Source organism: Heptranchias perlo, chromosome 12, assembly GCF_035084215.1.
Source record: "Heptranchias perlo isolate sHepPer1 chromosome 12, sHepPer1.hap1, whole genome shotgun sequence".
NCBI lineage: Eukaryota > Metazoa > Chordata > Chondrichthyes > Hexanchiformes > Hexanchidae > Heptranchias > Heptranchias perlo.
In genome coordinates this window covers 30,706,333-30,720,355 of record NC_090336.1, presented here as the reverse complement: position 1 = coordinate 30,720,355, position 14,023 = coordinate 30,706,333, and the positions used below count along the sequence as shown (strand labels likewise).

At 39.5% G+C, this 14,023-nt stretch overlaps 1 protein-coding gene across 12 annotated transcripts in view; it reads right to left on the bottom strand.

Annotated features, from left to right (window-relative positions):
• plekha7b (pleckstrin homology domain containing, family A member 7b) overlaps window positions 1-14,023 on the bottom strand; it is a 426,620-nt gene that overhangs the window by 56,739 nt on the left and 355,858 nt on the right. For 11 of the 12 annotated variants that reach the window (XM_067993877.1, XM_067993880.1, XM_067993878.1 and 8 more), the window contains 3 exons: window positions 11,470-11,989; window positions 10,065-10,151; window positions 6,688-6,741 (listed from right to left, as the gene is read on the bottom strand). In XM_067993877.1, the coding sequence (XP_067849978.1) occupies window positions 6,688-6,741; window positions 10,065-10,151; window positions 11,470-11,989 (661 nt within the window). The remainder of the gene's footprint in view (window positions 1-6,687; window positions 6,742-10,064; window positions 10,152-11,469; window positions 11,990-14,023) is intronic. The other variant, XM_067993879.1, reaches the window with a different exon arrangement.

Sequence of the window (14,023 nt, the reverse complement as noted above, 5' to 3'; positions counted from 1 at the left end):
TGAAACAATAAAAGAATGAGTACAGTGAAGGGCGTGTATATTAGCTAGTATTTTGCAGAGCTGAGCATTATTGTACTGTATACTTTGGACCTGAAAGTGTACTGAAATTAGTCTATAATTTTCATCCTCAGATAGCATTCATTTTGTTTGAACAAGATGGTGCAGTCACGATCTGTTTAACAGTGTCATCAGATTGTTGCACCAAATCACCAATACCAACCTCAAATCAACTCTGAGCTACTATAAACAGCTTTCTGAGGCATCCTGAACTATCCAACTTGACTAACATAAATGGACTATAAAGAATAATACCTCTTGGTTCCTTACAACATATACTGCAAATTTTATACTAACTGTACCTTAGTGATAAACTATTGCAGGCAATTTTAATCACACAAACAATGAAAGTTGTTATGGTACACAATAAAATGCTGGATTTTGCCATGATAAGCATGCTTTATGTTGCTTAAATTGCCTTCCTTAAAGGGGCAATGTCTTCAAGAAAAAAGTATTCATCATGTGGCGGGGGGTGTGTGTGTGTGTGTGTGTGTGTGTGTGTGTGTGTGTGTGTAAACTGCACATTATTTTCATCAGGTTGCTATCATGCTCAAGAGATGCAATGTTGCGTTTCAACACAATTTACATCGTTGCGGTATTTATGTGGAAACAAACAGAATTTTTTTTGCCAAACATTTGTTTTTTTTAAAAAACATATATTGTGCCCCTTTAATGAAACCAAACACACAAACTCAAGCTCACACATGATATGTATGAACACAATTAGTTTAACAAGATCTTGAATATTACAAAGTAAACCCAGCCTTGCAGCCTGCAATGGAAGATCAATCTTTAAAACCAATATTTTCATTTTATAGAAATGACAGAACAGACCAAATCATTGAGAAAGGGAACACACTGATTTCTAAACATTGAATATATAATCGTGGTGGAAAGCAAGCTGCTGATGGAATAGCCACATGACTTTTTGTATTTTTGTTTCAGCTGGAACGAGCAGCCTTACTTGGAGACTGGGTCGAAACCTTGGTTTGATTTTCGCTACCATTCTGTGAACCATGTTGATCAAAGGTACATTAGATTTCATCTGTTCCAAACAGAAGAGGAATACATTTCATTACACTACTGGGGGCTTCTTCCTCATAATCAAACAAAGTCACAAAGGCAAAATGTCACAATCCCATTCAATACTTCAAAATATGATGAACTCATCACACCATTCCTTAAACAGTCCTCACAATATTCATCAACTGTCCTCTAACAAATCATATGCTAATCAATCCCACCAACATCCTGCTGATATTTGTAATACTTTTAAATTCTCCTTAAAGCTTCCATCTACTTTGACTTCCCTCAACCAAATACATCAATAAAATGAATCTTTCATCTCATTGCTGGTGCAGAATGGCTGTTTCATTTGCTTAATTAACAGCAGTCAATGCATTTCAAAAGTAAATGTTTGTGCTAAGCACTTTGAGACATTTTGACATGATAAGGTGTTCTATAAAGGCAAGTCTGATTATTATTGTTAGGATCATTGCCAGACATGTGCAAAACTGCTGCAGTGCTATAACAGAATCTGCCACCAGGAGGCACCTCTAGTCCATGATACACAACCAGAAGGAGGAGGTGGAATCATAAGAATTTTTAATCAGACACTCTTGATGAGGCAGCCATTCTCAGTCTGAATCAGAGAGCAAAGCTCAAATACAGCATTTTGGGTCCTACAGGATCTTCTATAGCATCACTGATATTCAAGAGCTCAAATCACACAGAAGCCCAAACAATGGTACAACATATTCCCAGTGTCCAGAGTTAAACTTTTTAACTGAACCATATGCTAGAAAAAAAACCTTTTTGTTCACTAGCTTAATAAAAACACATAATATAAGAATGACGGCAATTTAAAAATAAAAGTTTCATTGATAAATTGCAGTGAACTTCTTAAATTCTGATGACAGGATATGGGACTTTTATTCAAATTCAACATTCCAAGGTTGAAAATGCTGAATCTACTTCCATTGTATGGCTGAAGGTTTTTTTTAAAATTCGTTCATGGGATGTGGGCGTTGCTGGCGAGGCCAGCATTTATTGCCCATCCCTAATTGCCCTCGAGAAGGTGGTGGTGAGCCGCCTTTTTGAACCACTGCAGTCCGTGTGGTGAATGTTCTCCCACAGTGCTGTTAGGAAGGGAGTTCCAGGATTTTGACCCAGCGATGATGAAGGAACGGCAACATATTTCCAAGTCGGGATGGTGTGTGACTTGGAGGGGAATGTGCAGGTGGTGTTGTTCCCATGTGCCTGCTGCCCTTGTCCTTCTAGGTGGTAGAGGTCGCGGGTTTGGGAGGTGCTGTCGAAGAAGCCTTGGCGAGTTGCTGCAGTGCATGCTGTGGATGGTACACACTGCAGCCACGGTGCGCCGGTGGTGAAGGGAGTGAATGTTTAGGGTGGTGGATGGGGTGCCAATCAAGCGGGCTGCTTTGTCCTGGATGGTGTCGAGCTTCTTGAGTGTTGTTGGAGCTGCACTCATCCAGGCAAGTGGAGAGTATTCCATCACACTCCTGACTTGTGCCTTGTAGATGGTGGAAAGGCTTTGGGGAGTCAGGAGGTGAGTCACTCTCCACAGAATACCCAGCCTCTGACCTGCTCTTGCAGCCACAGTATTTATGTGGCTGGTCCAGTTACGTTCCTGGTCAATGGTGACCCCCAGGATGTTGATGGAGTGCAATCAAATTGCACTTGCCTCCTTGTTCTATAAATCCTATCTCAGTTTGTGATTAGACAATGCAAAGAACTGAGGTTAAATGCATGAAATCAGTGCATAGGGCTACCAAGGACAGCAGGGTGCATCGAAATCTCACATTAAAAAGTAAGATATTTTTAGTACTTTAAATTTACCAGCATTATAATTTTCATAAACGATCAATTATGTGCCTGAATGTGAAAAATACTTTTCGTATTTTGGGCTTCATTAATTTGTATGAAATGCTGTGGGTCCACTAATTTAACAGATAACTTGTTTATTTTAACCAGGTTAACATCATCAAATTAACAGAGAAAGGAATTCCATGTCAATGCACTGTTACTTCAGTGTTTCCCCCCACCCCATGTTTCCAGAAGTATTCAGTGTTATTTCACTTTCACAGACAGATTTTCATTTCCCAGATAACTAACATTAAAATAGAAGTGTCATCTATTTAAAATTTTCAGCAATTCATACGCTTAATCTGAAACTATCTTGTATTCATAAAAAGCATTAACCACACAAATCAGAATGACAGTGCCCACAATATTACACAAAAAAACCATAATTTAAAGACATCACAACATTTAGAGAACGCACAGCGCAAAAATTGGCACCGGAACAGGAACAAGAGATGTTGAAACCCCGAACAATTTATCAAAGTGTATCTAAAAGCACTGACAGCAAGTACCAGCATATCCAGAAACTGAAACTGTAGCAAAGTACAAGTAGAAGAAAACAGCACAAGTAAGCACATTTCAGCAGGAACAAGACTCAATTGTGTCAGAGATCAACTTACTCTTCCACTTCCTGCAATTAGATGATAGGCAACACCCTGGACCAGTCCGGTTTTTTTAAAAAATCTCCCATTTTTTCCTCTATATTAAAATTGAGTCTACAGCACATGAACAGGCCATTCGGCCCAACTGGTCGATGTCGGCATTTATGCTCCATCGAGCCTCCTCCCCCACTATTCCTTTCTCCCTCGTGTGCTTATCTAGCTTCCCCTTAAATGCATCTGTGTTATTTGCGTCAACTATTTCTTGTGGTAGCGCGTTCCACATTCTTATCACTCTCTGAGTGAAGATGTTTCTCCTGAATTCTCTGTTGGATTTATTAGTGACTATCTTATATTTATGACCTCTAGTTTTGGACTCTTCCACAAGTGGAAATATTTTCTCTACATCTACCCTATTAAACTCTTTCATTACCTTAAAGACCTCGATCAGGTCACCCCTCAGCCTTCTCTTTTCTAGAGAAAAGAGTCCCAGCCTGTTCAGCCTTTCCTGAAAAGTATATCCTCTCAGTTCTGGTGTCATCCTTGTGAATCTTGTTTACACGTTCTCCAATGCCTCTATATCTTTTTATAATAGAGACCAGCACTGTGCACAGTACGCCAAGTGCAGTCTAACCAAGGTTCTATACAAGTTTAACACAACTTCTCTGCTTTTCAATTCTATCCCTCTAGAAATGAACCCCAGTGCTTGGTTTGCCTTTTCTATGGCCTTGTTAATCTGCATGCTACTTTGTGATTTATGTATCTGTACTCCCAGATCCCTCTGCTCCTCTATCCCATTTGGACTCTTATTATCCAAGCAGTATGTGGCCCCCTTATTCTTTCTACCAAAATGCAATACCTTACACTTATCTATATTGAAATTCAATGGCCAATTACACACCCACTCGAAGTTTATTAATGTCTTCTTGCATTTTATGCATTTTTCCTTTGCATTAACTACACCCCCAATTTGGTGTTGCTCACAAATTTTGAAACTGTACTTCCGATTCCAGAGGCCATATTGTTGATGTAAATTATGAAAAAGTGGTCCCAGCACCGAACCCTGTGAAACACCACTTCCCAACTTTTGCCAGTCTGAATAGCTACCCTTAACCTTCTCTCTTTTCTGTTTTGTAGCCAGCTTGCTATCCATTCTGCTAGCTGTCCCCTGACTCCACATACTCTGACCTTAGTCATGAGTCTACAATGCGGTACCAATGCGATGTTCTAATCCTGAAGGCATAGATTCCTTATGGAGTGCTGTTTCATGTGTGATAGTCATTCTCTAATATCTTGCCAAATGGCCAAGAGCTTCAAGTGAGATCAGTAAGTTATTTGATCTAGATAGATTAGCCACGCCCAATTCTATCTGGTGCGCACGTGCACACACATCCAGCAGGAGTCACTGTATAGCAATCAGCAGGTACCATGGCTGATTTCCCCTGCACTAAACTGGAGACACTACAGCTAATTGCAGCATCCCCCCCACCCCATCCCGTTACTTTGGTTGAGATCAGCTAACTCAGCACAGCCCAGGACAAACCCTGTTCTAAAGTATCATTGCTAAGAACCATTTGTTACATCACAGCAGGTCTCTAATATGATTCAGTCACACAACAAATCTTTAAAAAGCAAGTATACAGGCAGCATGAAAACTTCTTACACACTAACATGATATCCTTTACTCAGATAAGCAATCTACTACATACTACAGAAATGCTCTTTTTATTCCCAGTCTGAGTGAAGGCAATAAGTCTGTAATTATATTGTTGTTGCGACAGCACTGAAAGTTGCTGGCAATTAGACCACAATACCACCCACAGTGGAACTGTGTAGTCAGAGATACAACAACAGGTAAGCAGCAAAGAGCTAAATACATGTGATGGGAGATAGCAGCCTCCGAATCATTCGTGAAATCTTGCATTAACCAGTCAACCAGAATAATTATCTGTTTAACAATGAATAACAAGGCAGTCATGGATATCCTCAGCTACACTAATGTCCATTTTTTGGTAAAACTTTTGGATGTTCAAATTGTGGTGCTTTAAAGACACAAGGCAATTTTCTGAATGCATGCTCCCGACGAAGAGCCCCATCTGCGTGGAGCAATTATCAGGATATCCCGGGCATGAACCCCATGATTTTCTGTCTAAGCGGCTGTTGCCGATTTCCTGATATGGGCTCCAAGTGGGCAAGGAACCACACCAGGAATGTGCACTCAGAATATCAGCCTTATAAAGCAAAAAGTAAATAAATCAGTGGTACTTACTGAATAAACTTACATACCAAGAACAAAAACAAAACACTTTTTTTTCATTGAATATAGTATTTTTTTTAAATGTCATTTGGTGTAGCATTTACTATATAAACTATTTAAACTGAATATCACATGGGCCTGTCTAGATCAGTTAGCAGTTTCACAGAGATTGTGCTCGGTGTCCTGAACTGATATGAATTCATAGTCTCTCATAATCCCATAGTTTTTCCCAACACAGCTGCTGCAGTAAAAAAAACTGACAACATTAAAATGGTACACTCTTAGTTTAAACAAATGAGACTTCAATTAAGTCTGAAAGTCAGCTCATTAACTTGGGAACAAATGCAAAAGTCAGCACGAGTTGCCAGAATTTAGCAGCTTTGTGACAAGATGAAAGATTATTTCATATATGGTTACAGCAATTAAATTACGATTACCAGCTTCCATGAGCATCTTCTAGTACATTTTACTCAAATTGAATCCCCATTTGCTATCATCCACTTGACAGTCATCATGACATGACTGTGATTCAGTTGGCAATTGTGGGCAAACAGAACTTGTTTTCAGTTCGTAAATGTGCTGCGTTACTAGAAGCTGAGCCTCAAGCACAATATTTACTGGAAGTCCTGTATTACTTAACAGTGTTAAGGATTATATTGCTCATCTCTGAAACTGTATTAAAACAAAGTAGGTAAATTGATAACATTTGCTGAATAGCTACACATTCTTGGACAAATGAGCTTTAGCTAACTCACTGAATGGCAGCAAGAGGGAGAAACCAAACAGAGAGCGTGAGAGGAACAGAGGAAACCACAGGAATGATGTAAGGATGGACATAGGGAGGCAGAGAAACAGAGACAGAAGAGGAGGGAGGCAATAATTGCCGAGTCCCACCTTTAGATCTAGGTACTCCAGGTTCTTCTTCAGTTGCATGTATGTGTCGTCAGCCTGACGTTGCAGATGAGAGAATGAACAATTTAAATAAAAATGAATCATTTTAATCAGTGTCACACAAATTTCTCCCCCCACCTCCCTCCTTTACAGGGTGGCTTGCACCATTTCAAGGGGAAAAATAAAATCTACTGCGTAATGCACCTCCAGAACTTTGAACAGAACAGCTTCTTGTGTACGGGTTTCTTGGCCACAATCAGTGTTTTCATATTTACAGTATTATGAGTCACTGAATTTAATCCAAATGTATCTTTAAAGAAGAAAGCTTTTAAGTTGTTGAAAGTACAAAGTTCTGGGTTTCAGCTATTCACAAGCAGGCTTGTACACAAATATATCAATGCTATGCACACTTTCAACAGCCTCTGTAGCAAGAGTTTGAGAACAAACAAAATGGTGTGTTGTAAAAAAATTAGTGTATCTGTTTCTGACCTGTTCTTCCATGACAAAATAACAGTCGAAAGGTTCATATAGTAACATGCACAGGGTGAGTGCTGGATGGTTGGGCGGGAGCTCAGACTGTTTAACCATGTTGTATTATTTTAACTTATTAGTTAAAGAAATCGCCTTTAAAAAAAAACCCAGAATATTTGAGCAAAATAGGTTTAAAATGTCATTGCCACACAGAAAGTAAAAAAAAGAGATAAACGATGATCAAACAGTTATTGAATGCAAAAATCAGAAGATTTGATTGGAGAACACATTTCTTTGGCTAACATCCTGGCAGAATGAAATGCATTTAAAATAGTTACAATTTTACAAATAGGTACAATACATTTTTATAAATTCACAGAAAAAAGTTTTAACTATTGGTGCGCAAAATTAGATTACTTCATGGGCAAATTTTACAATTACCAATTTAACAGCCTTAACAGAGTATAAATAGTCATTTACCTCCACTTGCAGGATAATTTGGGTTCACGTCCAGACATGAGAATTTTATGTTGGATAACAGGTTACAGAAAAGGCAGGGCAAATATCTGAATTTTCTTTGCTTCTACCCACTCGAACCACTCCAATTTTCTCCCTGCTCTCTGAAGACACTAACTCCTATTGGGGCAAGGTGCCATGCACACTAGCTGCCCTCTGGTACCTCACCTAATTGGACATTTTTCATGCATAAACCTCAACAGTATGTGCTGGCAGAGAGTGATCCTTTCCTCACTTGCAGCAGCAATCAATGACTAGTGATCACAAGTCAGAAACCTGCCTAATTTTTCCCTTGCTCTCACCAATTAAGCCATCGAGGAATTCTAGATTGTGTTTTAAACTAAATTTAGTAATGAAGCAGTTTACAATCAAATACTCTGTTGCAACAACATTAGAAAAGGTGTACTAAGGATGCAAATTTTGTGGGAACTACAGAATACAATTTATAAACGTTAAAACATACTATTGATGGCATCTGGGCAATGACATAACTTGATGTTCAATGGGAATAAATGTTAGAAGAAGCTGGATTTGGTTTGTAAACGTGAACATTTTAAAATAAAATTAATGTACAGCCACACAAAGCAGAAGACAAATAACCTCAGGAAGCATTCTGGGACAAACAACCACATCAGGTGACATATGTGAGCCAATCAGCAGCTGACCTGATGGTTGGATTGGCTCAGCTTGTTTAGTTGCAACTGGGTGAGTGTATGATTTCGAACATTAGCCAGCTTGGATTGATGTCTCCGTAATCGAATGAGAAGTAAAGTTAGTTCTTCTGGCTGCAGGTAATATAGTTGGTCATAAAGGGAGGTATTAGCAATTAGAAGATTCACTCAACCCCTGAGGCACCCTATACCTACCTATCTATGAGCACATGACAATCACACTTCAACACAGATGAAGGATTATTTTATTTGTACAGCAAATCAAGACCTAACCAGAAGAGTTAATAATGTTAAGTAATTAGCTTTGCTAAAATTTATACCTAAAAGATATTAAAGAAAAAAAAATGCTGAAATCCCCATTGAAGGGATGTACATGACTTTCTTTTTCTTTTTAGCAACACAGGTTATAAAGCATTAAGCATTGTTAATTTATCTTGAAATATTTCATCCTGTCTGAACAATAAACTAAACATAAATTTCAAATCTTCTCAGATGTTCACTAAGGACTGCGTACTTCAAAATTTTGGACAACAGTCCCAGTCTCAAATTCCAAATGAATTTGGCTGATCTGGCCACAGGTTTTTTGAGGATCAACAAAATCGAACACAGCAGGTAACAAATACATCATGTATCCCATGCACAAATGGAGCTATTGACTGGTTTAAACCCCACGAGGTAGTCGGTTCACAGTCTACCAGACTGACATTTAGCAAGAATATGTTTTGCGAACAACGCACCAGAAAAATAAATGTGGGCAGCTTCATCCAAACTTGGGTTTCTAAGTATTTTGAAATCAGGGAATTACTGTAAGTTAGTTGCAACAGGGAACGCTGCATGAAAATAATTAATTATATACATGTGCATATGCACACACATACATTATTGCAATTCTGTCATAATGCATTACATCAATTTTATATTAAAGATTTACAAAATATAGTAAGAGATTTGTTTTGTTTTGCCTGTTGAGTAAACATACATTTTCCATTGTGAAGTTTGATTCTTTGCTCAGTATCTTAGAATGAGAATAAAGTACTCAACAGCACAGTGACGATTGTTTGAGTTTACATATAAAGCAGTAGTCAATTTCCAAAAGCATATGTGAGCACTACATATGGAGCAATTATTTAGGTCTATGTGAAGAGCAGAGTGGCTAATTAACGAGTCCTACACACAAAGCATGTTTGAGTCATTACCAAGGTCTCCAATACATTCCTAAACTCATTTGCATCAATTGTGATTAATACTGCTCAATTCTGAGTCACTGAAATAAATGTCCTAAACGACCTCCTCGATGCCAGTACAAAATATCTGACATTTTTTAATGGTTAGGAACATCACCAAATATCAGCAGAAACATCTAGTCCTCCACATCTCAATTTATCCTCTCACTGAAAATAACACAATTGCTCTACTGAATAGAGTGTGAATATCTAATTCCCTGCGGCATAATAAAAATGCAAGTGAATTTTCTAAATTTTAGTTTTGATTAGTGTGAAACCATATACACCTGACTGGAAGCTATAATTGGGAAATATAATTTGCAATTTCACATCATCATAGCGAGAACTGCAGGGTATTACTGTTTCTACCAATAATAACTGTCTAGGGAGCAGTCCAATGATGGTGATGTAAAGTACAGAGGTCAATTATTTAAATTCCCTCTCCCCAATTTTGTAATACAATTGTAAAAATAGACATAGCTTCATAAATTGAACTTACTGTCTTTCCATGCAAGCTAGGGGCGCTGACAGTGTGCGTCATGTAACCCATGGGAGGCATAGAGCGCCTGTCAACATGTGCTGAACTCTGCCAGAAAATACAGAACACTGTAAGTAACAAGTTTACATGGTTTCATTGCACATTAATAGAAAAATTAGTTCAACGATGGGCTCACTATCCCTCCATTAAAGTGAATGGGCAGTAGAATCAGCCTGGTGAGTGCAGAGGTGGAAAATCCTGGCCTGTAACTTCAGACACCAAAACACTGGTGATGAGTGCACAGTACTTGCTTCAGTTCCACATTCTGCAGCCTCTCCCAACCTGCTGAACTGAGAGCTGAAGTGGGGAGTGTCTCCATGTCACCTGTGCTGAGCCATCTGGCCTCAAAGCTACGATGGACTTCTATTTTCCGAATGCTTAGAACAGCGATGAGTCAGTGAATCAGGACTTTGAAAATATATAAGCATGGAACATTGTTAAAATATATGGGGTAATTTTAACTTTGGACAATGGCATAAAAATGGGCGGTATTAGGCGTCCACTGTACACATTGTGATTTTCCTTGCCAGTAAAGTCAATGCCTCTGCCCTATGAGTAAACTGTAGAGTGTATCTGGAGCGAAGAGCTGCTTAGTAAATACTGTCACAATATTGTTGACTGTTCACTACCTGCAAAAAGGCAGAAGTTATTTTAAAAATACCAAATAAGGTGGCAGGAAGACACTGCTGATTTTACACTGGAATCCATGAATTACTGACAACTGTTACCCTTCTAAAATGATTCATTAAAAATGCTCCAGCTTTTCATGGTTTAAAGATGAAGTCACCCAATATTTAAAGGCTGTGCTCCTTTAAATTATTCCTGAAGTTGCTATTTTCCTCTTCTCATCTCCTCTCGAGGACATCAACTCATGCACGGTATGGCTCCATAGGTCCGCCAGCCTTCCAGTACCTTCCTCAAATACCCATTTTTATGCACGAGTACATACAGACCGGGAAGGTCCCTGATCTGTGGTGAGTTAGTAGATTTCAGCTGGGATGGCGAGAGGGGTTCCACAACTGACCACAGCACCACTGAGCAAGAGCAGGGGAAAATAAATCAGCTGCCACTCAAGCTTTTGATAGTTATCAGACCCCAGGATGTAGGGAAGGAAGAACATCACAGCCAATTACAGCTTTATCTCACAATGGCACTTTCAACCAGGGTTCAATGATCAGGAGCTAGAACCCATCTGATTTTCCCTCCCTACCCAGGGAGACCTCCACACCAACCTGAGACCAGCTGACTCAGCATAGACTAGGGGATCAAGACTGGTTCATATGATTGCACACATCACCTTACTGATTGCTGCATATATAGGAAAAAGCCTAGTCTGTTTCTAAACAGTGTTAACCACAGATTTTACCTTTGTCAAAGGGCCACGGGCTCTTCTCGGAGACCCTGTTAACAAGATCTCGAATGGCCTTTCTTCCAAGGGCTTGACAGTGACCCTATCTGCAGGAGTGTGGGGTCTTCTGGGTGACAGGGCTTTTGGAGGTCCTGGTGGGGGGAGCTCTGAGGGCGATGGAGGGACAGAGATCGAGCGAGGAATGTCTAAAGCAGATTTTGGTAATCCAGAGTCAAAATCTGTGGCCTGTGAGGGATAGAGTGGAGCAGTTGGGCTGCCATGCTTAAACTGCTGCCTCTGCTGCCACTCATACAGCTGCCATACAGTGCCCTCTTTAGTGGCCTTGCGATCTTCATTTGACATTTTAAAGTGGATAACACGGTCCTGGGCGTACTTGTAGTCACTTGGTAGGTTACGATTTGCAGGAGGGGAGCTTTCTGAAGGTTGCCCGATATTCTTTGGCAGAGTTTGGTAACTCTCTGGGTAAGGCTGAGGTTGACTTGGTGTCCGATGAGGAAGGGTCTGGGTGGATGGAAGGCTGAAAAAGAGAGAATAAAAGAGAGACAAGTAAATAGCAAGTCATGAATGCAACATAAAATGTCTGAAATATGCAGAGACGGAGTTTCCATTTTATAAGAAATATAGCAAATTGCTCCCTCAACCAACATGCTGAAATGGATTACATAGAATGTACAGCACAGAAACAGGCCATTTGGCCCCCAACAGATCCACGCCAGTGTTTATGCTCCACACGAGCCTCCTCCCTCCCTACTTTAAATAACCCTATCAGCATATCCTACTATTCCTTTCTCCCTCATGTGTTTGTCTAGCTTCCCCTTAAATGCATCTATGCTAGTCACCTCAAATCTCAACTACTCCTTGTGGTAGTGAGTTCCACATCTCTAACCACGCTCTGGGTAAGCAAGTTTCTCCTGAATTCCCTATTGGACTTATCAGTGACTATCTTATATTTATGGCCCCAAGTTCTGGTCTCTCCCGCAAGTGGAAACATCTCCATGTCCACCCTATCAAATTCTTCCATAATCTTAAAGACCTCCATCAGGTTACACGTCAGTCTTCTCTTTTCTAGAGAAAAGAGCCCCAGCCTGCTCAATCATTCCTGATGGGTATAACCTCTCAGTTCTGGTATCATCCTAGTAAATCTTTTTTGCACCTTCTCCAGTGTCTCTATATCCTTTTTATAATATGGAGACCAGAACTGTTCACAGTACTCCAAGGGTGGTCTAACCAAGGTTCTATACAAGTTTAACATAACTTCTCTGCTTTTCAATTCTATCTCTCTAGAAATGATCGCTGGTGCTTGGTCTGCTTCTTTTTTTAAAATGGCCTTATTAATCTGCGTCGCTACTTTTAGTGATTTGTGCATCTGCACTCCCAGATCCCTCTGCTCCTCTACCCCATTTAGACTCTTATTATCCAAGCAGCATGTGGCCCCCTTATTCTTCCTACCAAAATGTAATACCTCGCACTTCTCCATATAGAAATTCATTTGCCAATTACACACCCATTCTGCGAGTTTATTAACGTATTCCTATATTTTGTCGCAGTCCTCCTCAGTATTAACTATACCCCCCAATTTGGTATCATCTGCAAATTTTGAAATTGTACTTCCGATTCCCAAGTCCAAATTGTTTATGTAAATTGTGAACAACAGTGGTCCCAGCATCGATCCTTGTGGAACACCACTTCCTAACTTTTGCCAGTCTGTGAAACTACCTTTAACCCCTACTCTGTTTCCTGTTTTGCAGCTAGCTTGCTATCCATTCGACTACTTGTCCCTTGACCTTAGTCATGAGTCTACTATGCGGTACCTTATCGCAAGACTTTCGAAAATCCAAATATATTCCATCAACTGCATTACCCTTGTCTACCCTTTCTGTTACTTCTTCAAAGAATTCAGTAAGGTTGGTCAAGCACGACCTTCCCTTTTGAAATCTGTGCTGACTATTCTTTATTATATTTTCGGTTTCTAGATGTTTTTCTATTACATCTTCGAGTAAGGATTCCATTATCTTTCCTACCACCGAAGTTATGCTAATTGGTCTATAGTTCCCTGGAATGATTCTATCTCCCTTTTTAAATATAGCAATCATATTAGCTGTCCACATACATACACATATAAATATATATATATAGTGCCTCTGCTACCTCGTCCCGAACTTCTTTTAATATGCATGGATGCAATCCATCCAGACCAGGGGTTTTATCAATTGCCCTCCCCCTCCCCCAGCTTCTATCTTAAATGTCCTTATATGTTTTTGATCTCTTCTTCTAATGTCATGCCCACCTTGTTAGTCTCCCAGGTAAATACTGAGGCAAAAGTAATTTAATATTTCTGCCATTTCACTGTTATTACCTGTGAGTTTAATATGTGTATCCCTTAGTGACCCTATCCCTCTCCTGATTTTTCGTTTGTTATTTGTGTGTCTGTAGAATACTTTACTATTTCATATTATATTCCTTGATAATTTAATTTCGTAGTTTCTCTTTGCCTTCCTAATTGTTTTTTTTAAAAACTTCTTTCCTAACCTTTTCGTATTACCTTTTGTCA